The 26,244-nt window shown below is 37.9% G+C and overlaps 1 protein-coding gene across 13 annotated transcripts in view; it reads right to left on the bottom strand.

The window, feature by feature from the left end:
* Positions 1-26,244, bottom strand: part of USP45 (ubiquitin specific peptidase 45) — a 56,112-nt gene that overhangs the window by 6,382 nt on the left and 23,486 nt on the right. For 6 of the 13 annotated variants that reach the window (XM_027726113.2, XM_039390688.1, XM_039390690.1 and 3 more), the window contains 10 exons: positions 26,112-26,242; positions 14,034-14,121; positions 9,737-9,818; positions 8,680-8,771; positions 6,650-6,706; positions 5,190-5,333; positions 3,294-3,963; positions 1,555-1,652; positions 1,099-1,185; positions 483-636 (listed from right to left, as the gene is read on the bottom strand). In XM_027726113.2, coding sequence (XP_027581914.2) covers positions 483-636; positions 1,099-1,185; positions 1,555-1,652; positions 3,294-3,963; positions 5,190-5,333; positions 6,650-6,706; positions 8,680-8,771; positions 9,737-9,818; positions 14,034-14,121; positions 26,112-26,242 — 1,603 coding nt within the window. Of the gene's footprint in view, positions 1-482; positions 637-1,098; positions 1,186-1,554; positions 1,653-3,293; positions 3,964-5,189; positions 5,334-6,649; positions 6,707-6,731; positions 7,467-8,679; positions 8,772-9,736; positions 9,819-14,033; positions 14,122-20,729; positions 20,910-23,192; positions 24,215-25,917; positions 26,023-26,111; positions 26,243-26,244 lie in introns of those variants that run through there. The other 7 variants (XM_039390727.1, XM_027726114.2, XM_039390718.1 and 4 more) reach the window with 7 other exon arrangements.

The following is a 26,244-nucleotide window of genomic DNA, read 5'->3' as shown; positions in this document are numbered from 1 at the left end:
TCAAATACCAAATATGCCAAATAATTGCATTTTACCAGGCACAACTATTCATCTGGACATATTATTTTGAGATAATATAGAGATGAGAGATGAGAGTGTTCTGTAAATTCTCTGTTTAATAACTGAATCAAAATTCCATTATTCACTCAGCTCTATATGGAATTAATAGCAGAAGTAGGTTATGTACTGGGTGCAACAAAAAAAGAATAATTTATAGAATCATAGGTTGGTTTGGATTGGAAGGAAACTTAAAGATCATCTAGTTCCAACACCCCTGCCAAGGGCAGGGACACCTTCCACTAGAACAGGTTGCTCTGAGCTCCACCCAACCTGGCCTCGAACACTTTCAGGGATGGGGTTTCTATGACTTCTCTAAAAATCACAGAATAGTCTGAGCTAAAAAATTATTTGCTATAAATCCTTGTGGACAGTGGTTGCTTTTGATTTTACAGAGAGGGAAAGGAGGCTCTGTTTGTACATACCCAAAACATTTTTAGTGGTAGAAATATGCTCTAGTAATTTCTTGGAGGATGGCCTGACTTTCACGTACGCCGCGTAGTGACCACCTCTCATTGACCCGCTGTGCTCCACTATTCCATAAAGACTATAGAGCACTCTTGCACCATCCGTAACATTCTGCATTCCCAGAAACACAGAAAACAAAGGTCAGTTATTTCACAATGAATTTTACAGGTATCTTAACTAGCTATCAACAGTATTACTTCAAAAGAAAACAGACATTTCCAGTGGTGAAATACATCTATTACAAATATGCAGTAATGTTATGAATTGAATTTTGTTATATTTTGCAATAATACTTGTCCTTAATGCTGTTAGATACACTAACACCATCAGAACACCATAGTTTAACTAATACTAATGTTAACTAGTATTAGTTAACACTATCACATCTGTGATATTCTTGATATGAATGGAATTGCAAATAGTTACAATTTTGATCTCAAGACACTATGTGAAAAATGCACTCTATAATGTCTCTAGGAAAGGAAGGAATCATAATCATCATCATCAATCCAGTTTCACTTGTGGTCAGACAACTCCTGAAGCACAATAAAAATAAAGATTTGAAACGGGTACCTTGCAAGATGCAGCACAAAATGGTGCTAAATCTAAAATCAGTGGGAAATCCACATGCCTGTTTACTTTCCGTAGACTCAAACCAGCCTTCAAAGGAAAAGAAAAAAAAAAAAGACTGTAAAATATATATTTTTACTAGAAAGCTTTTTAAAGCTAAGGTGTAGCACTATATTATTAAAATGAACCAAATCCAAGAATAAGACTGTAACTGATTTAAACATTCTTTGTTATCTTTTCAATACGGTGTCTGCTTGTGTTGAACCCACCCCACTACTATATATAAGCATGATGGACACGTTTCCCTGGAGGTGTAACAATCACAAAAACACCAGCATGTTTCAAACAGTGGTTCTACCAAGTCTCCTTATAAAAAGCCAATATCACTATGCACAACACTTAAAGGACTGCTTGTCCACCAGTGGTAGAGGAACGTACAAGAGGGTTTTAGCCTCTTACCTGGTGGAATCTTTTCAGGTGGAGAATAAGAATAGCAGGAACTGAAGAAATCAGAAGCTGTTTCCGAGCATTTGTGTAGACACCTTCCATTTTCTTTTCTGTATTTATGAGTATCAAAATAATTTGTAAAGTGAAGGCAGACACATGGAATTTTTAAAGTATTTTTTAAACATCTGACAGAATAGATCTATGTAGCAATGATTTTGTACTTGTTATATAAAAGACAAGGGAAATTTTGTAGAGTAACAGAAAAATATTTTCTTATTTTTCTAGTTATTAATAACCATAATCTGCCAAATCTGAGCATTATTTTAGCCAGTCTTGTGCAAATCAGATCAAGAGTTGGAAGCCTGTACACTATCTAGGTCAGCTTGCACAACTACATTGTCTGTTACTATAGCATCCAGCTTTTCTATTAAAACCTCAAATAGACAGACGATCCCTGGACAAAAACTGGAAGGCATGGGTGTCTTTATCTCTGCTAATGTCCTAATCACTAAGAGTTTAATTTTCCATTATTCAGTTTTTTCTGAATGACTACATACTTCATACATATTTAAGAGAAAGATCTAAGGAGGGCTGTCTGCCTCAGGATGCCTCATAACCTGCTGGCTTGAGCACACAGGATTGGGATATGTGGACTCCAGTCCCCCTATGTGGAGAGGACACTGAACACAGGGCTCTTACCAAAAGTAGCTCAGGTTTAGCTACTCAGTAAAAGGGAACATGCTATCAGCATTTATTTTTGCTGAAAAGATTAATTAATTTACTAGTTTTATGCATGTTCAAAGGAAAATATTTCATTTGAGGTAAAATGGTGCATTTAATGTAAAAGTGACTTCTTACATCTTTAGTTTTAGAAGGAAAAAATAAATAATGATTAATTGTAAATTGATGTTCCTTTTCCATTTTTCATGGTGCCCATGGAACCAAGTCCAATCATGATAAAGAAATTATTGTAAAATACTATGTTTAGATTAATTTTTCTGAATTTACTCATGCTTAACTTGTATCTCTCCATGTATCTATAAATGCAGAGCAAAGGTGCAAATTTTTGTTACCTCCCTTTATATTTTATTTATAAATAATCACAAGAGCTTAATTTTTTAACCTTCTGAATGTCTATACATAAACTTTTTCAAAAGACTGGAGGATTTTTTTTTTTATTTTTCATTAAATCTTACTCAGTGAACTGTAATGGTCTGCTTGTGCTACACAAACATCAAGGAGAACATTGTCACAAGAAGGTAGTTGTCTCTCATCTCCAGTCTTACAAATCTTTGGAAGTTTTTTTTCCCTCTTCATTGCAAGTGTCTTTTTTTGCCCCTTTTCCATACTTAATAACATTGCTTCCCTGAGTATATAAGCTACTGGGGCTGAATATTACAGCACTTATTTCAAAGCTTTGAGGACTGTAAGGAACAGAAACAGCGGTAAAGATTAGTATGAGGCAATGCACATATTCAGTTATGGTCATCTTTAAGTTCCTTATCTTGGATAGAATAAAGATGCAAAATAAATTTTACATTACACCTATGATTATGTTCTAATACAAAATTTAGTCTCGTTGCCATTGCCTGATGAAGTTTTGAGTTGTTACAAGCAAGTTCTGCTTGGGGAGACATTTTCTATTTAGCCACAATGTGGGGAGGCCTGTGCTGGAGCAATGGAACAGCAGCCAGCGCACAGATTTTGGGAGGAAATGCTGAAAATTGTCCAGAGAGGTACAAGCACTTTACCTGTGGAGTTGGTTTTCTTCTGATACTTCTGTTTCCTTTCCGTGCAGTTCTCACATAAAAGCTTGTTGTTCCCCATTAAGAGCTCTACAGAGGTGAATTGGTAAAGGCAGGACTGAACAGAACATTCCTTTGAGCTAGTTATGTAGCTTTGGGAAAGCGTCTGGAAAGCATTTTGAGGGGTTTGGGATAGTGAAGATTTATCTACTGAGAACACAGAATTATTTGATAAACCTAACGCTGGATCTCCACGGCTCGATTTTTTATCTTCATTTATTGGATCACAGAAACCAAGTTTGGATATGGCACTGGAAATCACCTCTTCATTACTGCCATTTGGCATTTTGTGCGGCATTTTAACATTTACGTGGTTGGCGTGCAAACCAGACGTGTGGCTGGATGGGCTCAAAGTTGTTTGCTTAGAAGCACTTTCGCTTTCTGAGGCTTCACTGTCGGCATCAAAGCTGCTTTCAGAGCGGCTGGCTTCCTTCTCACTGCCCTCTGTCTGACTGCCATTGACAGCTGAGTCAGCAGTTGTGTCTTTGGAGTACAGGATGCCAGAGCTACCTTCCAGCTCAAGCTTTTTGGTTTTTTCCTGCATGATAACAGGACTTCTTTCTTCTTCCTTCAAGGAAGCTTTTCTGGCAAGCCGTCTCTCATGGTTCAATTGGTTCTGTAAATTATGGCATTATTATTTCAGTAATAAAAGTAATGCATTCAGAAAATAGATTTGTAATCTAACATACCTTTTGAAACATGACAAATTCAAAGCAAATTATTGGGGGGTCATATTGTTTTATATTCTCCATCTCTCACATGTTTAAGCTAGTCAATTTCCCTAAGATCTTTTTAAACTGATTTAGGATTAGAAACCTACACCCCAGTCAGCTAAGAGCATTATACTTACTGTGAGATCAATACTTCCCCACAACTAATAACTTTCACTTTGTGACAGCTGTGGATGGCACGTTTGAAGTGGTATTCACTTAATCTAATTTAAAAAAGGGTCTCAGGTTTAAGCTAGTCCCCTGGCCTCCCATCAGAGGCCTTAGTCGATGAGAGGTTCCAGAAGAAAATTCAACTCACCTTGTAGGCACTTGTTGTAGAATTAACTAAAGCATCCCTTGTAGGATGTTTGCTAATTTGTATATTACCTGAAGTTGATTTTTTTTAAATCAAGATTGCAAGAAGAAAGAAAAGGGTTGCTGCCACAGAAAACTACTCCTTTAGATAAAAAGTGATTTAGATAAAAAGCGTTCATGATTCTTTTTTTTCCTTCTTTTGTTTGGCTACTTTCCAACAGAAATTAGCAACTTTCCTTCCCCTTTGTTTTTTCCCTTATTTCAATTGGATCAAAATTCCAGTGGTGCTAGTGGGAATCCTTCCATTCACCTCAGTAGTTTGAGCTGTAGGCCTTTTCTCCTACAACAATCAATTTCTGCACTACTTCTTTCCACCCTGTCCTTTGTTTGTACCACATGTCCTTTTTCTACTTCTGTCTCATTCTCTTCTCTTATAATGCTTTTATATAGTCATTCTGTTGTATTTTTTCTTCACGTGTATTTAATGTGTTAGGGCCTGATTCAGAAGAGTTTTTATGGTTCCCAACTGGGCACAGACCCTTGCAATAGTCCCAAAATCAACATGAATTGAAACTAGTTTGCAGATTTTCTTTTCCTGACAAAGGAAACCCTGTAACTGAAAAATAAATGGCTACCAATGACTGTCATTTCTCACGCTTCTAATAATGACCTAAATATTTTAAAACAAGTTTATGTCAGCAACACATATACAAAAACCCCCCCATTAATAGGTATCAAAATTCCCTAGAAATTCGCAGTTGCCCTAGAAACTTCAGAATAAGCTCAAGATGACTGGTTAGTATATTTAAGTTCTTACCTTATCTTTTGTTAAAGTGTGTTTCTTGACAATTTTGGGTTGATTATTCAGTGTACTGATAGAAGAACAGTTATACTGACCAAGATCTGCCTCCTGTACGCTTTTACCTTTACCTGTTCTTCCCAAAGGCATGGGTTTTGCAACCTAAGAAATTAAACAGGAAATTAGGAAAGGCGCTATGTCAATTTTGTATTCCTTTGCAACCTACAGAAAGATGAATGTAGGCGGGGGTTTTTTTCCTTTACTTCAGAAAACAGTGACCTACATAAAACCAATTAACTAGCCTTCAAAATTTTTTTACCATAAACTCACTGTCAAAGTCTTTGAAGGATCAACTGAAAGGCAGAAGGAATAGGAATGATACAAAATTCCTGTACATAATACAATACAAAATAATCTATTACTTTATAAGGACATGCGTAGCTGTGTGAGATGTGACGTAATCAAAGGTGGCACAGCTCCCGTAAGTCAGTCTGGTGTAGCCAACCACCTTATGCCATGGTGAAGGAGCTGCCACACGCCCCCCATCACATTACTGGCAGCAGTGTGTCTGAACTGCTGAGGAAAGCAAAAACCATAAAGTAATGCCCATCCTCAAGTAAGTGCAGCAACTGCCAAACGCCCACGAAAACGGCTCCCAAAGAAAGCCCACAGAGTTCCCGTGTTACACATGGGAACCAGGAAGCACAAGAGCCCAGATACACGAAACGTTCTTAAAGCTTTAACTCCCGCAGGCATCTGCACTCAATGCACCAACAAAGATGGCAAATTTGTTACAAGCAAAATTGGTGTTTGGAGAAGAATACATTTTATACAGGAATAAATGCTGCATTAAATACTCTCCCTTAAATACAGATGAATATATGCAGGATGGCGGAAGAACCACTCCCAACCCACCCCCACTTTCTCAAATGAAAACCCCAAGTCCTGCAAAACCATAGTATATGCCTTCAAAGGAACACAGTTCCTCCACAGCTAATGGAAGTATTCTGTGAAATGCTGAAAATACCAGAATAAATATATTCCAATATCCATTTTTACAGTGTCTCATCCTGTAGGTAAACTCCAACCCAAGAGACTCCAGTTCTCTACGTGCAAACCAACAGATGACAATCTAACTTGCTGAACCTCCAAAAAAATGTTTATAATCATTCTATTCATAGAAGTATATTCTACTAAATTAAGCTAATCTCAGACCTATGTATTCTATACATTACTAAGATCATTTGGTCCAAGTTTGGACTAATTTAAAAATATATGCACTTAAGACATTTTATGTCTATTCATACAAAGAAAATCCTATAATGAACAGATGTATGACAGTACACATATTTATGGACAAGGTTACATTTTTAGGCTTGAAATCAAAACTCTGTGTAAATACATAAATATCTTCATAAAGGTATGTAGAAACAATCCACTAGGAGCAATAGTTACTTATTACATATTCTGTTTCTTACCCTCTCCTCTATTATAGGAAGTGAAAGATCAATGAAAGGTTCTTTTACTGTTGAAATCTTGAAGAAAAAGAGAAAATGCATTTAAACACAAAGAACATTGTACAGGTTTAGTACACAGCTCCCTTTATTTAAACAATTTATTATCAGAAACTATACAAGAATTTAATTAGTTTCAAGATATATCAAACTACAATGAAGAACTTCCCACTTTTTAAAAAATTTTTTACATTAGCTTTAATTTTCTTTCTAACACTGCACAAAATTTCAGCATACAGTCACAAAGGGCAAGGCCATTCACTTGTGCATGAACTGGACAAAGATGCCGTTTGGTGCTCAGTTTCTCTGAGCTTCAGACAGATTTTCAAGTCATGTGGGCCTTGGTGGTATAATTTTGCAGAAAGCTACCTTTTAGAGTTTCCTGATTCTGGACTCTTCTGCACAGGCATTTGATCTTGTACACTGTTATGCAGCAGGGACTGGTTAATGACAGTTAGGTGACAGGTTCTAACCTCATGTCTCAGCTAAGATTAAGTCAGTATTACTGGTTACAGCTAAAAGCTTTGTTAGATTTTGTTAAAATAGATCCAATTACTGGGGAAAAGGGAATTAAAAAAAAAATCAGCCTTCTTTTTTGTATTGTGGTTTTATTTTGCCATGTATAAGCTGGAAATATCTTTCAAAGCATACCTAAAGACAGTCTCTTCCAGCACTTTCCATCTGCCTTTATCACTAAGTTCCTTAAGCTCTCTCCCTTGCTGTCCTCAGTCCTTCCAAAACTGACTTATCTTACCTCTGGAAAGACTGTGAAAAACAAAACCTTAAAAATAAAACAGTAAAAATCATGTTGTACATTTAAGTCATTGAATACAGTCATGCCCTCAATTACTGTCACTGTGTCCCTTCTCTTGTATTTGTGACCCAGTCTTCCACCTGTGACATTTGATATGGACTGCAGGCTTATTTTTACCTGTTGTGTGAGGGAATCAGGATGGTTTAGGTTCCAGTAAAGCAATTAATGAGATCAAAAGCATTGCAACTATGGAGGCTGATTGCCTGAGGGGCGACGTTCAAACAGGGGTTCCTCTAAAGTGTCAGTTTGCATGAACAAACATGAATCAAAAATATCTTGCTAGTGCAGGCAAAGGAAAACGAATGCTAAACTCTTCCTCAAAGAGCTACAGCTAGCAAATTCCCAAGTCCTGTGCAGGCAGAATATAAGAATCCAGCAAAAATAAATGAGACATGTAAAATACATACAACCTCTATTTTTTATATAGTCAAAGTTCTTCATTGATACTAGTAGCACACTGAAGTGTAATCTGCACATCACAGTTTACCTCGCACTGCAGGACTGTGCTTAATTTTTCAGATTGATTAATTTACTTAATCTCTATAATATGAAATAGAACGTTTTAAACCAAACACAAAAATAACATTCAATTAGAGAAGTCATGCAAATAAGATTTTTCTCTTTCAAACTTGAAGAAAATTATAAGGATCATGGAAAGCATTTATGATGAAATGTCAGTAATATTAATTATGAAAGGAATATGCTGTTCATTGGGGTTATTATGTTAATTATAAAACATACTTCAAGGAAAAAGAAATAATTTTAGCATTTCCCCACTCATACTAATTCAAATTAAGTAATTCCCAATTTTCAGGTACATCCCAGAAGAGCAGGCAGGAGGATTTATGTGTTAAGACAGGCAGGTGTTTTAAAAATATCAATTAACACTGGGGTATAACACATATGATTATGGAATTTGGAACCTCCAGCCTTAAGTCAAATGTAAAATCAAGCCCAGGACTTGAATCCTTTTTCAATTCAAAGGACCCCTCTTCTTAGGTTTGGGAGGATAATGCTTTTAAGAAGGAATAAATAATTTCAAATTAAAAACTTTCAATAAAATCTTGTTTTTACAAACAAACAAGTATAAAATTGGCAACACAATTTTATACTTCCAAGACAACATAATCAAACCAGTATGTGATCTATTCCACATCAAACCAAATTCCAGAATACCTACATTTTCACATTCCTCACACATGACAGTGCTAGTCAATTCACCAACAAAGATCCTATCTATGAAGTTCATCTTCACACCCTCTCTTCCATATGCTGAAAAAACATTGCCTTTTTTAAATGTGAAAAATAACAGATCCAATGCCACACTATAAGTACAAAAAAAATTCTTTCCAAAATATATTATGAAAGCACAATTTTTAAACATATTTAAAATGTTTAGAACACAATACAATACTAGTTCATCATATACTGTTATCTCAACATTTAAAAATATTGTAGTGAGAAGGTTCCCTTTTATCCTTCCCTTCCCAACCTAATGTAACAGAATAATAAAACTGTATCTCTCAAGAAGAAGCCTTTTAAATAAAATCTGTTTCCCTTTGCATACATACTATTGTATTGCCTTGATATAGAGACTGGGGTAGCAGACAGGTTGTCACCCTTTCTAAATGTTTTTTTCAACTATAAAACTCTAAAAAATTTAACAAAAGCCTGTTCTAATACATCTCTATGCCTTATCTTTTGCAGATTTGGGAAGGGTGACTTTCAAAACATCTTAATCGCTGAGACTTTAATTAAAAAAAAGTCCCCCAAATTAGAACTACTGAATAAGCAAACACACACACAAAAAGATTAAAAACTGGTTTTGAACAAAAACATGCCTTTTCTTTGTAGTTGTATTTAGAGTGCTCAAAGTAACAGTCAAGTGACAGAAATCGGTTTGTTTATGGGAAGTGGCCTCTCTGAGTGACACAGTAATTATGACTGTATAACAAATATGAAGCAGGCTATTTTAGAAAAGAAAATTAAGTTCTATCTATCATTAAAAGATGCATTTTTAATACCATGGAAGCCTTTATCCTGGATACAAAGATGCAAGTCAGCACATACTAAGCTGTCTATACTTTAGGTACACACTAGGCGGCACTAAAGTAACACAGAATAGAAGTCCGGTAACTACAGCACTTCGGGACTGCTGTTTGCAATAAGCAGTTCTAAAGAAAATGGTATTTAAAGACTTGTGCGTTTTTAAAAGTTTTCAATAAAGAGTTGCATACCTTTGACTTTTCTTCTAGTTTCTTCATCTGCCGTCTTAGTAGTTGGGTTATTAAAGGCTTTTAAGATAGCAGTTTGTATACGCTATAAGTAAAAAAAAAGAATTAAGTATTCTAAGTGTAAGCATTCTAAAAACTAGTCAGATATTATTAGATATTATCTTGTATTATTTGCATAAAATAAGCATAATTTAATGTTGTAAAATTACTGTTGTTATTCACTACAACGTCAAAATGACATGAGCTTAACTTTAGTAGGTAACCATTCAAAAAACTTTCTTCACCTTAAAAAGGGAACCATTGTAGGGCCCTTGATAGGTTATCAAGAAACCATGGAATTTTCAGTATACAAATACTGTCCATTTCTTCCACCACTGGAGAGAAAAAATATATGGAAGACTGGACTATTACTGATGACTAGGGCACAAAACACTTGAAGGCAGCTAAAGAACTTTTAATAAGTCAGACTTCAATGACTGTGTTTGGGCAGTATTTTCATTACTTCTCTTTATTTTCTAACACTGCACATTCCAGAGTTATGTTAGAAAACCTTACAAGAGACAGAAAACTTCCAATGAATCCATATAAATGTTATCAATATTTGCTCCAAAAAAATCCTAAAAACTACATTTTTGAAAGAAGGATCAGAAAGAAGCAACTTCATAAATGATGGGCTGTAGCTGCCCCTCCAGAGGGGCGGTACTTGCCCCTGCTCTTTCTCAGCTGCCCTGGGGTGAGGAGATGCTGTACTCCTGTGAGGTGTACCCTCGCAGCAGAACAGCACATGCTTGTAAAAAAGCCCAATCTGGCATGCTGCAGAGAGGAAAGCAGAAGGATGAATCAGGTCCCCTGACGGGGAACATTGTAGCATGCATGACCCGTGCTTCCCCTTTTTCTGGCAAATGTACTGGCTATCTGATCCACAAACTCTAGGAACATGTACGAGTTTCCCGCATTGGTGTGCAAATGACATTTATAATTAAACATGTCACTGAAGTCACACTTAGAGCAAAGTACCATTCTAAGAGACAAATGGTGATACCAAACTGTCTGCAAGCAACTCAAACCCTGTGTCCTAACAGGAAAGGATTAATAAATGGCTCTTGTTTCCAGGCAGCAAAGTACACTTTCAGGCCACAATGTTACAGAAGTGTGAGGATGACAGACAGCATTGGAGGTTTGGTTTGCAGTTCAGGCACCCATCAGACCAGTCATACTCCGACCTTATGAGTATGTGACCTGGCTTGTGAATTAACTCCCGCTGCCCCAAGCTCAGCTTTGTTCATCTTAAAGCCAACAATATACTAAAAGGATTAATCAATAGGTAATTCATGAAGTTGAGCACCATAAATGGGTTTAGGGCCATAAGCAACCCTTTTGTTGGGATTAGCTCGTTGAACCATTTATTTAGGTCAAAGAAAGACATAGTCTTTGAATGGGCAGGGTGCTGTGGACAATGGCAGCAGACATTAATCAATTAGCAGCAGGGTTCAGCCACTTCAGGCCCTGGTGTGAAACCATCTCCAGCCCACATTGCTGGAAACGGCAGACGCTATGTCATCTTTATTGTCGTATTGCCAAGCTCTTAGCTTAAAAATCCACTTGTGTACATACACACTTTCTAACTAATCTTTCTAACTAAAAGTTCAGCACTGGTATCAGATACAAGACAAAAAAACACACAGAAGAGGCAAAAGTATAATGTCATTTTTGGTTAGGTCCCATAACTACTGCCATGTTATATATCACATGTATTTCTCATAAAAACACTTAGGGTTTAAAAACAATCCTGGCAGGTGTAGGGAAGCAAGGATGGCCACGTTCAGCTCTCACAGGTGGACGGCAAAGCAGTCAGTCACCTTTCAACAGCGTTGTTCCCTCTTCCAAGAATGAAGTTTAAAAGTGGCTTGAAAGAGGAAGGTCAGTGTCCGTAAGCCGTTGCTGCAGCCAGAGCCCACGTGGTGGGCAGGCCATAGGGGCAGCTGCAAGGCTCCTGCCTGTGTCCGGCCAGCACGGTGGCCAGTGCTCACCATGGGCCTTATATTTGCTGGTTTTGTGCCATCTACAGACCTGAAACACGGGATACTTTAAAGAAAAAGAGAGAGAGAAAGGGGGAGAGAGCTTTTCCTACTACTGTCTGTGGCAGAGCACCCCGAGTGCTTGCAGTAATGCATCATTAGGGCAGCTATGGGGTTTAATTGCAGGGCAGGGTGGGACCCACCTCTCCCTGCCTGGTAATGGGGCAGCAGAAATACTGCTCAGAAGGTCACCATGAATTCTCACCATCTTCCATCACTCTTTTGAGGTAGCTACTGTAGCTGTCACTGCTCTCTAATAATAAACGGCAAAATTCAAAAGGCAAATATGACTGCAGGTTATCATAATGATGGCATGTCCACTGGTGAAGCAGGAGACTGGAGAAGAAGCTTGGTTGTTGTAATAATCCTACTTTCTGTGAATCCTCTTTCGTCAAGTCAGTACAGTTTCCACCTTTTTTTATAAGAAAATCAAAAAATAAAACAATAAAGTTTCCTTCTGCTGCAAAAACGTGACAAGTGTTTTTTAACTGAAATTACCTGCTTCTGTTGTGTGCCCTGTTCAAGACATAATTTTCTAAAAATTTTCAGTGTCAAGGTTTAATTGTTTCTCCTTGCAGTTCAGTTCTGTTTATGATCAAGTATGCTCCTCACAAGACCACAGAATCACAAAATCACAAAATATGCTGAGTTGGAAGGGACACACAAGGATCATTGAGTCCAACCCTTAGCCTTGCACAGGATCACCCCCAAGAGTCACACTATGTGCCCAAGGGTATTGTCCAAACACTTCCTGAACTTTGTCAGGCTTTGTGCTGTGACCACTTCCCTGGGAAGCCTGTTCCAGCACCCAATCACCCTCTGGGTGAAGAACCTTCTTTTCTAATATCCAACCGAAACCTCCCCTGACACAACATCAGGCCATTCCCTTGGGTCCTGTTACTGGTCACCACAGAGAAAAGATCAGTGCCTGCCCCTCCTCTTCACCTCACGAGGAAGTTGTAACTGCAATGAGGTCTCCCCTCACTCTCGTCTTCTCCAGGCTGAACAGACCAAGTGACCTCAGCCACTCATCACACGGCTTCCCCTCAAGGCCCTTCACCATCTTCGTTGCCCTCTTTTGGACACTCTCTAATTAAGCTTAATATCTTTCTTATATTGTGGTACCCAAAACTGCACACAATGTTCAAGGTGAGGCCTCACCAGAGCAGAGCAGAGCAGGACAATCCCCTCCCTCGATCGGCTGGCGATGCTTTGCCTGATGCCCCCCAGGACGTGGTTGGCCCATATATATTAGTATTCTGGTTGGACGGGGATTTGTTCAGTTCTACTCTAGTGCCCAAAACTGGGCTCAGACACAACTTTACATCTTATCTGTGAGATAATTCAACTCAGGATCATGACATTCTTCTGGTTACTAATGAGAAGGAAGAGGAAGTATGCTGGTCAGTATGAGATTTAAGGCCTTCCCTCAGAGGAGGCTTAGAAAAGCCTATTTACCAGAATATCATCTGAAAAGAAGGGTCCAAGACTAAGTCAGGCAGATTAAATCTGATATGGTCCAAGACAGTTCAAACAAGCAAACACACACTTTCTTTCAACAATACAGGAGGCACAAGTAATGAAGGAAAAGAAACAACAAAACTCACACAAGGACATTTTCAATACAACAAACTGCTTCTGTACTTAGCATACTTAGATGTAGATTTTAAGCAATGAAAAGCAGCGCCTTATTTATAAAGCAAGGAGCTCTTCACACTTCCAAGAGATACAAGAAACTTTGCAAGATTTTTTTTCTTTTCACAATTTGCAGTTAAAATTGTGAGCAGGCCCCACAGCTAGGAGCTGCTAATTTTTGTTCCAAAGCTTTAAAATTCTGTCAGCTAAATCAGAGGTCCTATATATATTTACTTTCTTGACTCCTCAGATGTCCTTTTTTTCATACTTTTCTTTTTTTAAATAAAGGCAAACAACTCAGATTCCTAAAAACTCAGATGCCTAAAGTTATCACATTCTACTTACCATACCCTTTCTACTGCTAACTGAAACTTCCATTCCAATCAACAATTTTAACAAATCACCATGAACATAATTAAATCATCCTTCAAAAAAAGTAATCATTTTTCTCAAGATAACAGAAATAGCCACTCTTACTTGATTAACTACATCTTTAAAACATTGGGAACATGAAGAACATTAAAGCAATGACTAGTAGTTCACCATAAAGTCAATTAAGTTCTTTAAAACACACAGGAAGACACTACCTTTGTCTCCTCAATCCTGATTGCATCCAACAGATAGTGCAGAAGCTCCTGGCTGTCCTGCTGCTGGAACCCCTTAAATCGAGGAGCCCTATGAAAGAAAGAGTAAAGAATTTAAAGTGGTCTTAGGAGGCACAGAATCACAGAACATGCTGAGTTGGAAAGGACCCACAAGGATCATCAAAGTCCAACTCCTGGCCTGGCACAGGACACCCCAAAAATCACACCATGTGCTTGAGAGCATTTTCCAAAATGCTTCTTGAACTCTATCAAGCTTGGCGCTGTGACCACTTCCCTAGGGAGCCAGTTCCAGTGCCAAGACAATGTCTACATCAGTCTTGTTGGACGCCAGGGGCACAAATAGGTGCAATCCCTGCTAGACCTCATGGGACTTTAGGAAGCTCCTGGTGTGGCAGGCAGCAATTACACCAACAAGGCTGCACTGTAACCTGGGTCACATTTTGATCCTATTGGGTATGGCTTGATTAAAATACAGCTTTGCCAGTAGAGCCTCATCCACGCTAGCAGTCAGTCCTGACTGACTCTACACCAGAACTTCTGTACCACTAAACATTCCCAATGTCATGAAAGAGACAGAAAGACTGTCAAAGTGCTTAGCCTCCCTTGCTATCTCACCCTTTTCTCAATTGAGCAGAAATCTCAACTGTGCATAAAACAGTCCATGTACAGTAAACCATAAACAGCACAATAATCTCAACTGGAAAAAGATGATCTTGAAATAGAAGGGAAGTCAAACAAACAAAAACTGTGTGCCAGAATCCAAATGAGAATTTCTCAACTTAAACAAATATACAACCATCTCTTCTAAATGGTTCCACAGGCCATTAATGCAGTAAGCTGCAGCTTAGCAAACTGAGTGAATGGTCAGTGAGTTAAGATGGTAAATATCATCACACTATATATGGATTTCAAATACTATTAAGGAAACTTTAGAGAAAATTATAATAGTATGATATCCTGATATACATATCCTGATAAAAGTAATTTACACTGTATTCAATTACTCTTTTATTTATGCTAAATGTCTTCAACTAATATTATATATATTAGTGATAAATGCTCTAAACCAAGGATCTCCATTTTAAGAGCATTTCTAATTAGAAAAAACAGGGTTTGGTGTTGGGTTTTTTTAGGGTAGGAAGAGTTAAGCACTCCTATGCTATCAGGTAAGAGTTACTCTTACAGTTCTTTCACAGAACTTTTATAAGGACCTTTTAGCATCATAAGTTATCAATTCACACAATATCTGCATCCCAACTCCTATCCTAACAAACCGCAATACTTCACACATCTGAAATTCATATTAAAACATGCAATATTACCAGAAGCAAACAAAACACAGTTTCATACCTAAAATGAAAAAAGCCCAAAAATAATGAGTTGTTTTGATTGAGACAATAAATTTGAATCCAGATTCCAAAACTATCAGGTTTGTGAAGACAGGTAATAAATTGGCTACACATTGTCTGAACTCTACTCAAAGCTGCTTTGGGGAATTGTATACCCATCTGGTTTTAACAGCAAAAAACCCTGAGATGACAGATGTTCAAATTTCATAAATATTCAGCACTAATTTAAAGGAACCTTCTTTACTCACCCATCAAAACAATCAAGTATATCAAGTGTTTTGCTCCCACTGTACATTGAATAGAAAAACATTACAAATTTTAGCTTCTTTGCAATGCCTGAGTGCACCAAAACCAAGTTATCTGGACAACTCATGCAATCGTAGACTCATAGAATGGTTTGGGTTGAAAGGGACCGTGAAAGATCATGAACAATCCATGCTGTTACTGTGATGTAATATCACTACATTCATTTACTGGCTACTCATGTTAAACAGAAATCCGAATCTGGAAGATATAGAGGATTCAACAGCTGCAACAGCTTCTTTCAGAAAAAAAATAGTGTACTTCCTAACTTTTCATCTCTAGAAATCAAAAGTCACAAAGAAAAGGGTCTACACACCTTAGAAAATACATATCTGGTGTCACCCTTGTCCTCTCCGACTGTCCTCCCAGCTGTCATCCTCTGTGGTGTCTGGCACCAGCAGAGACGAGCCAACTTAGGAGTCAGCCCAAGGACACAGAAGGGACACTGGCACCAGCCAAGTTTGTACCATTGCACTTTACTATCCAGAACAAACAAAAACTGAAGGCTCCACAGGAAAGGAGATTCTTTTCTAGCCTTTTGGATCACCAGCAGCATCCACACAATCCTCATAAGCCAAAAAAGGAAAAACATCTGTTTCAGACTACACTCCCATTTACACTGGTGATCTTATAGCCAACTGCACAGTTGCATCTGTTCATGAGACAGCCATTCAGTAGTATCAATCACTGCTATTCAAAAACTGTTGATTCCTTTTTTTACTACTCATAGCATCTAACTATACTCTAAATATATAATATTTTCCAGGCATAGATTTATGAGTACATGGATAGATCCTTAAGGCATTGTCCTTACTAAGATAACCACCACTAGAAGGCTCCTGATAAACAATTTTGATCTCCAGCTTCTTGCAACCCCAAATGAAACTGTATAAATATCCACTATTAACATATCTCTATTCACATTAACTACAGCATGTTACTCAGGATTCTAATGGGTGGGTTTGTGCATTTCCAGTAAGGCCATCAAATGGCAGCTGTGACTCTTGTTGCAGACTGAGAGGAGCACATGCAGGCATAACCACATGCACCCCTTACAAAACTTAGCACAGGAGACAGCTGGCTTAGTAGAGCTCAAACAGCAATTTTATCAAACTGGCAGAGCAGCCAAAAAAAACAACCACTTACTTCAATTTTATTAAACAAACTTTGAGCCAGTTTTCATTTTCATTGTGTGCTCCAGCTAACCAGTACATCAAGCTGCAAACACGTATCTGCATTTTCCCCTGGCACAATGATCTCACTTGCCCAGCCATGCTCTTCAACTGTTCTAGGGTTCTTGAAGATGAGGCTTCTGTCTCACTCATACCTAAAACTCCTTGGGTTTGCCTTGGAAGTTTGTTCTCATGGACAGGGGGAAATTAAGGGAGATCAGAGAACGCATCAGATGTGCAACATGCCTACAACAGTAAAATGTGAAGATGTGCAAGATGTCAAGATGCCAAGTTAGGACACAGCAGACTTGGGCTACAGGCAGGATAGTGATACAATGCTCTCAGTTTTTAACTGCTCGCTGGAGGACCTTTGGGGTGTAACTGGAGAAGGACTCAAAGTGACAAGGCAGATCTCTAAGGTCAGTGCCTAAAATTAAATGGAATAAATCTGGACCTGCATATGCAAAACAATATGTTCACATTTACAAATAGGATACTTTCACATTTGTACTTCCTGTCTACTTTTTGACACGAGGTTGACAATACTCCTAGTTAAAATATTTAATGATGCTGCCGTACTGTGAGGCTTACTATAAAATCTGGAATCAGCAGAGTGGGTGATTTTTTTAAGTATTCTTTTCAAAGTGAATTTTTTTCAATGAGCAGGTCAACCTAAAAAATAATTTCAAATTTTAAAAATTTCAAAACTCTTAAAAATATTTTGTTTAATATAACTAAAATGCAATATCTTCTTCTATTAAAATCAAATATTTCCAATCAGTTTGATTATAAATCCCAAATAGTTTCTGAAAAGCACTGAACCTTTATTTTGGCTCCAATAAAACAGTCAATATACATTAAAAAAAATTACATACATAGCTGCATGCATGTTTCCATGTATGCACAGTTTCACTTTTCAATTTCCTAAAACAGTTTTCTCTCACTGAATGTCCAGGAACCTGAAAGAAGCTTATTTTTTTAACCCAGATGCCAAAATCAGTTCAATTCTGAGAAATCTAGTTAGTTAGCCTTTTGGGTAAGGTGGTGCAGGTCAGTGTAAAATTTATCTTTTTCGGCAGGGTCAGTTTGGAGAGTTGGGGCATATATACTAAAGACAACAACATGTTGCTTGTTGTGTAGTGGAAGGCGTAGGGAGATAATGCGGTCAGAGTGACCTGTCGGCAGATTTTCGAGTTTAGGAACAATAGAGTTTTTGATCATGAAGCCGACTCCTGAGAGATGTTTTCGGTTCTGGGCTTACCTGACCAAAAGAGTGTGTAACCGGCACCATGTTCTCTGAGGCTGCCTTCCTCGTGAAGTCACAAGTATTGAGGCCATGTTGCTAGAACACAGCTGCGCTGGGCAGGGCACATCTCAAGGATGAAGGACCACTGCCTCCCTAAGATCTTGATTTATGGTGAACTTGCCACCAGCTGCCGCAAGAGAGGAGCCCCGAAGAAAAGATACAAGGACTCCCTGAAACAACATCTCAGCCTGGGCCATATTGATCAACATAACTGGTCTACTCTGGCCTCAAATCGGGAGGCTTGGAGACACACCATCTATAACGCTGCTGATGCCTCTAAGAAAGCACGCAGGATCACCCTTGAGGAGAAAAGACAACGCAGAAAGAATTGTGCCTTGCATAATACACCATCTAAGGAGTCTTTCTGCTGTGCCTTTTGCAACCGGACATGTCTATCTCGTATTGGCCCTTTTAGCCACCAACGCGCTTGCAACAAACGTGGGTAGAGCCCTTCCCAAATCTTCGTTCGCGAAGCCCAGCCATGATGATGAGTTAGTTAGCCAAAGTATTACCATTAATTTATCAGAAATGTCTTGTTTTCTTGAGGTAGTGAGAATCAATGAGTATATTCAGCCTATCTCCTCCAGTACAGATACATTAATAGCTTCAGTATATAGCAAGAAAACCTTGCACATACACATCCTGGATCCTGGTACAAATAGGGATTTTTATTATTTTTTGGCCACAAAAGCAGGACCTCTGCAAGAGGCACTATAGTAAAAAGGAACAAAAATTAATAATTACTTGACAAAGAAGCAAACAAAAACTCCATCACTGTTACAGGAGGTTTCTTTTCACTGTAAACACACCTCAAAGCTAAATCTTCAATGCAAATCAGGAGGAAGGGCCAAAGATACTTTTTGTTACTGCTTACAGTTTGCAGTGTAGCCTCCCACTGATGAGCATACAATAATCACTTCAGATGAAAATTAATTTACTAATTTATATTTCAAAGTAAAATAGTTTACCTGCATGTTCCATACAGATTTAATAGCTTAAACTAAGAGGGGAGGAAATTAACTCAGCATCTATGAGTACAAGATTATTTAGGCTTCTCTGTGTCTGTACTAAATCTACATGCCTAAATTTTAATGGAAACAAAGATGATGGGAATGTAACAGCTACCACTTTAAAAGTGCAGTGGCAAGGAAAGTGACTTGTAAAGACTCTACCTAAGGTTTGAGTCATTTACTTGAACTGACAAACGATGTTATTATTAAAACTGCTTAACATATAGTGAATCTGTCATTCATGTACATAGCATGCTATGTAATGTTGCATATAATTCCATCTCATGTTCTGTAGAAAAATATTTGAGATTAGTGCATTTGTTTTGGGGGGGAAGCCACAAAAGGAAACCAAAAAACAATAAAAAAGAGGGAATTTCACAGCTCACAATGCATTTACTGGAAGCATCCTACATTTATAAACTGGTATTAGAGAAAAAAAAGGAATTAATCCATGCTGATACACAGAAATCTGACAACTAAAAGATGTGTGCTCTCGTCTCCTTGAAAATATGCTTCAAGCAAGATCCTTGGCAAAAGTGGGGGACTTGGAGATGGTTGGTTGAGTTGACCGCTCACAGATGTGCTGACATATGGAAGCCAGTGCCAATGCGATACAACCTGTTGTACAGTGTCAGCAGGATAATGACAGAACAGGTTGAACTCCTGCTAATGGCCATAAGTGGTGAAGGACAACTGTGACATCTACATGCATACTACTTATCTAGCCTCTCGGTGCTCATCTGGAGACCAGTTGTAATTGCTTGACTGTCAGTTAAAGAAATACTTTTCCTGATAATTCCTAGAATGCTTTAATAACAAAAACTACATAATAACATAATTTTTCAAAGAAAAAAACCCCAATAGTTTTAATTCGTATATTATATTAATTTGAGGGAAATTAAGCTGTGCTTCAAAAGCAGAACCAGGATACAATTACAGTGATTCAGTCATACTGCACAGAGCTGACACACTTTCACTGTCTCTAATAAAAATCTCATCCAAAATCATCCTTTCAAGAATTACTATCTCTGTGTAGAAGATAGCCTAATACCTTGAAAAATTTTAGAAAAAACAGTAAGTGCTTGGACTCAGAAGCAGAGCATACTATTTGATTTTTTTCCAGTAGTGCAACATACAGAAGAACCATTTAATAATGCAGTACATGCACTACAGAGTTCTGCTTGGTAGGAGGTGCTTAGCAGGAAAAACCCCAAGCAAACACGGGCTTGTCCCCACATGTAAGTAACAGATAACACCAGGCACAACTGTACCATCTGGAGGGCATGGATAGACAGCTCTTAGCTCTCCTTTGGACATGCTGGCCAATTTATTTAATCTTTCTTGTCTCACCTTCCCCCAAAACAGAAAATGAGGCACCATCACTTCCTTGCAATGCACCAGATCTCTGCTACCAGAGCAAAAAGCACTTGTTAGAAGGAGCTCTGAATGGACATAATAGCTCACATGTTACCATGAGCTATTTCCAACTTAACCATCAGAGGGAAAACACATCTCTTTTTAGGAAGTAATGGAAATACCTGTCTGGGGAAACTTCTTCCTATCAGCTGGTAGGCAAGTGAAGGACTTTATGCACAAGATCATCACTATAAAAAAAAAAAGTTTTCTCTTTATATGGATGTCTTAATTCTTCTTTCTTCCTTTAAGTCCTGCTAAGATTTTCAACAACATTCTGTGACAGCAAGTTCCACAGATGAGCCCTATGAAATGTTAAAAAAAAACCTTTTTTAATCTCAGGCTCTAAGTCTGTTGCCTTTCAGTTTCACAGACAGCTACTTGAACTCTAATGAGGTCAGTTAAAGAAGCACAGCTAATTTATTTTCTATCATTTACTGTCTTCTCTTGCTGTCATGCCTTCTTTTCATGTTCTCTCCTCCCAGTATTCAAGTCCCTAGTGACATCAAGGCTTCCTATTTTTCTTACCTCTCCCTAAATTCTGGTTAATATGAACACTGCACTGAGAATACACCTCCAGTGTACCTAATGAAATCATTGGTTTTCTCCTTCATTTGATCTACAAGCTTTGCTTACATAGCTCACCAATACCACACACATTGCAAATACTTGTTCTCCACAATGCTGCACAGGTCTTCTCCCTGAGTAGAGGAAGTGAACACAAAACTCAGGAACATGTGCAGATGATTTCTGCCAATGCACACTCTTACATGCAATTCGTCTACTTTGCACTCAAAAACTTCATCCACCCAGCTTTGTTACCTTGTTCCTAATATCATGAAAACTCTGACGAAGTTTTCTGAAAAAAAGACATGCAAGCTCTCAACTGCTGCTGCACAGAGAAAAAGATGTAATCTCCTCTGTCAGAGCTCCTGAACATGCCGCAGCACTGTCAGCAAGGGACAAGGAGGGCTTGACAGGGACACAAAATAATTCTTAACAATTGGTCAAGGAAACATCAACTGTGTGTTCTGCTGTTATTATTTTTCAATGGTAAAAGTCAAATGGGAAAAATAAGCAAGCTGAAAATCTTTTCTAAAAAGATATTTTCCCTACAGCAGTATTATTTTAAAAGAAAAGGCTCAAAGACTTGTAATTAATGAGAAAAATCCTGCTTCCTTCACCCCTTATATCTTGTACAACATTACCTTAGTTTTCCTTAGCATTTCCTCTCAGAAGCGATATATGTGGAATACTCCAAGCATTGTTTAGGTTTCCCTCGAAAACTATAGTTCTATTAATATCAACACTCCTCACCGTGCATGACCTCCATTCTGTCAGTCCCACCTCTGGCTCGAGTTCTACTTTCTGCACCTGAGAAGGAAGGATGAATACTCCTTGGGAAAATAAGACCTATGTAGATTCTGTGACCACCAATACGCTCTTTGTTAGGGAAGTATTTTTTCCTTCATGGTAATGTAGCAGTGTAATACCTATATAGATAATTATTTGGTGGAGGTTTGAAGCAGCTAAATTCTGTAACTCTTTTCTGGACTCCTCACCTATATGCCGCAACATTTACTCGATCCACAAAACTAAGCTTTCTTCCACAAATAAAATTATTCAGTCATAACAAATAAAGGAAATAAAATTTATATCCTCTTAATATATCAGTGTTGCATTAGTTACTAAGTCTCCAGATAAGTCAGAAGTCTGCAGTCCTGATATTCAGCATAGTGGAAAACCAACAGAAGGGCCCCGTAGCTATGCTCACAATCTGTCCTCGCAAAACATCTGACAGCTGCAACACTAACAAAATTAACAGTGGATGAATTAGTACCAGACGCTAAACAGTTGCTATAGAAAGACTCATCCATTTCTTTTCTTCTTCTCCCCTTCTTCAACCTGGCTACCCCACCACTTGATAAAATTAACACTCGGGATCATTTTTTTCTTTTGCTATTAAATAAAAAAAGCACCACAGATCCCCTTTCATACACAAGACTATGAACTTCATGCCATGATCTCCTCAGACTCTTAAAGAAGCAGTCTGCAGTTGAAAAGGACTGTGTTCCATTCCCTTGCTGCTTTTGAGCAGTGAACGTGTATCCACTTGGAGATTTGGGATCCCACAAAATGACATGCCAGAGCTGCAGCTGAACAAGGCCTTTCTTTACAGGTTCTCTGCCCACACCTAACCTCACTCCTATGTGCCTTTGCCTGCTCCTTTTAAGCCCCCCCTTCCTTCCTGCTTTCCTTCCTGCCTGCCTTCTTAGGTCTTCTTTCACTGAGCACTTTTCAATTTTTGAGTAAGGATGCCCAGTTCAAATGTTAGCATTCAAACTCTTGCATACTGCAACATCTGAAGCAGGTTGAGTCCTGATGTCTTACAGCAACATCTAAAAAAAGCAACTCCAGACACTAAATTCAGAAGTATTATTCCAGCACTGAACTGGAAATGAGGGCAAGTGTCAGGCATTAAATTATACAGCTACCTTTACTGTATCTTGAATCAACTGATCCAACATGAAAATATGTCACCATCTAGCTAGGAGATTAAAAAACAAAAATCCATCACAACTCATCAATACCCATTTATCAAAATTTATATTTTTTATATATAGAATCCAATTGTGTCATTAGAGAAAAGTAAGCATTTTTACAGGATCAGCTTTGTGCTACACATGAGGAAAACATTAATAAGAAATTGCTGTTACTTTTTTACTAGATAGCATACTGTAACAACCCTAACAAGTAGATCTAAGCATATAAAGAACAGCAGCATACCATCACCTGCTGACAGCTTCAGCATTTCAACCATTCACATCTGTAAGAAACCTAGTAGTATTTGGAAGTGACTATGCTAAGTACTAAGCAAAACATCTTATATTCTGAATGACCACTCAGTGTGTGCATCCCTGCCATGTTTTGCAAGCTATAAGCAACTACTGAAAATAATGTTATGGCAAAAGCTGGGACTGGGAAGACAATTCCTGGGTCACTGAGTCCAACTCCTGATATCACAGACGAGTTTATCCTATACTATCTGCACAATCTGCTTCATAAATTCTGTACTGAAGAAAGGTATGGTCATATACTGTAGACTTGAATCTGTGATGGGGAAAGAATAAATTAAAAAATAAAAAACCCCAAACCAAACAACCAAACAAAACCAACAAAAGACCAAAAATGAGATTGCAACCGGAATCAGCAAACTTTTATGTAAAATATGTAAACCCAACCCACTGCTATTAAAAGTCCTTCCCCATGCCATCCTCCCCAGTCGTTAAGGGACCTGTCTTTCTCTGACATCTCTCTCTGAAATACAAACATTTTGTTTCAGTGTAGTTCTTCCTTTTACACATTCACTCTGTCATCTCTGTAGGAAACTTGCTTGAACTTGTTGAATAGAAGGAGTTTGTGCTAATTCAATATGAAAAACACAAGTAGTGCATGCCTCTAAGATGACTGTATTAACACAACTTTCTGGCAGGATTCAAGAAGCAGTTTTTACAGAGAATGCTGCAGTACCACAGACTTCTTCCTAGCTGGGACTCTTGTAATCACTCTCTTTTCCATTTAAGCTTTGCTGAAGAGTAGAAAGCCAGCTCTAAAAGATGAAAAAAGGCTTTGTAAACATGGCATGACAGAACACTGCATTCTCCTTCTACCACTGCAGACTGCTGAATTTGCTTAAACTCCCCTTCTTCTTTCTTGTTTATCTCACCACCAATAAGAAAACAATAAAAAAAAAAAACCCTTCTGTCATACCTGTCCAGCCCCTTATCTGACCCTGAACACCTAACTTCCTGCCAGCAGGATGCAGCTGACACTTTTGATATTGACAGTAGAGCTAGAGAAGGATTTATATCTATGTTGTGTTCTGCAAGGATAACAAAAGTAAGAAGTAGGAATGAAGGCAAGAGATGGTAGAAGTGGGCAGATACATGTCTAAACAGCAAAATTCTACTGCCCACATTAAAATGTTTCAGTTTTAGCTGGTAGTTAAAGTATATGCCCATCTTAAAAACAAAAAAACAACACTAAAAGAACAACTAGATAGCTGAGATTTAATACTGCTACACATCACTTGATGACTACACAAACAGACACAGAGCAGATACAAAATAAATACCACTTTAAAAATACAATGCCATCTGAAGTGCAGTGCATCATGATTATTTCACAATGAATTTGCTAAGGTGGGCTTCAAAACATGTTTTCTATCATCCTTTCCCTTGTATCCTTAATACTTACTGGGAAAAAACTACTATTGTTATTTAATCATTTCCCTTCCATTTCTCAGCCAAATTTTATCCTTATAATCACATTTTTTTGAGACATCCTCAAAACAGGAGGAGGAGGAGTGAGAAAACAATGTATTTTTCTTCCCTATATATTTTCTTCCAGATAATGCTAAAGAGAGAACACTGCTGTTTGATTCAAAATTGCTGTGAGGTCACTTTATATACATTTTCTTTTATAGCTCAAAAGAATCAAAAGGAAGACAAATACAGTAAAAAAATATAATGTTAAGTTTCTGAAGTTGAGTTTTGAGAATAAAGAAAAGGTAATTAGTTATTTCTTTACAGAATTCAATTGTCCCTGCTCTAATCTAAAAGCTTTTGTTTCTTTATACCATATTTTAAATCCATTGCCCAATAGGATTGTCCTGGAAAGCCATGGTAGGAGACTGCAACTTTCCTAATTCTCTTGCTGCAGAACGCTTACTGTTCCATAAATAATACCATAGCAAATAAATTAATATGCAATATTATTCTTTTTTAAATGTGAGATTCAGATATACCATCCTCCAGTTACTCTGATTCTACAGCTTCTTTTGCTTGTAAGTCAATATTTAAATATTTGTATCAACTTTTAAATAGGTCTTCTACAGGTGTTTTAAAAAGCAAGACTGTTTGCATCATAACTGAAAGCACCTACAAAGCACCACTGTAAACATTTTCCACACCAAGAAACAGGACTTTCTTTAGGGCTTGTAAGCTCTCCACAATCTGGAACCATATGCCATTTCAGTACTGCTTCAAGTCCTTACTTGTTACACTCTTTTTAATTTTGAATTGACGCCAAGGTTAGACATCATTGCAGAGGTTTCCCATTTAAAATCTTACTCTTTTTTACAAAATACCTACGTACACTTCGCAGTATTAGCACAGCTTTATGCTAATATGCTAATACACAACAAAACCTGAAAGGTAATCCTATTTTCTTCAGTTTTATCATGCCCTCTTCTGCCCCCTCACACTCAGTTCAAATCCCATTAAACATTAGTGGTTATGAACTGGACCATACATTACATGAAGGGCAGGTACAACCCTGGAGTGCAACAAAGAGTCCCACAACTTTAAAATATGAAGAAAATATTTTCTGGACTGCCCAGTAAAAATCCAACGGCACCTTAGAAAGTACAAGACATAGCACACTTAGAAACACACCAGTAAAAATTAAAATTAAATGAATAAGTAAAAGATACTGACAATACATACTTTTGACAAAGCTGGCTGAACAGCACTTTGGGAGAAAGAGGACCTTTTCCAGCCTCCCTCATACTGTGAAGGAACAAGAACATCGCTGAAGTCAAAGGTCCCGGGCTGGAAAGGTTTACCACCAAAGGATCCT

This window comes from Pipra filicauda, unplaced genomic scaffold, assembly GCF_003945595.2.
Source record: "Pipra filicauda isolate LSUMZ 115617 unplaced genomic scaffold, ASM394559v2 scaffold128_size5466820_pilon, whole genome shotgun sequence".
Lineage (NCBI taxonomy): Eukaryota > Metazoa > Chordata > Aves > Passeriformes > Pipridae > Pipra > Pipra filicauda.
The sequence above is the reverse complement of the archived record's forward strand: the minus strand, read 5'-3'. Positions and strand labels throughout refer to the sequence as shown.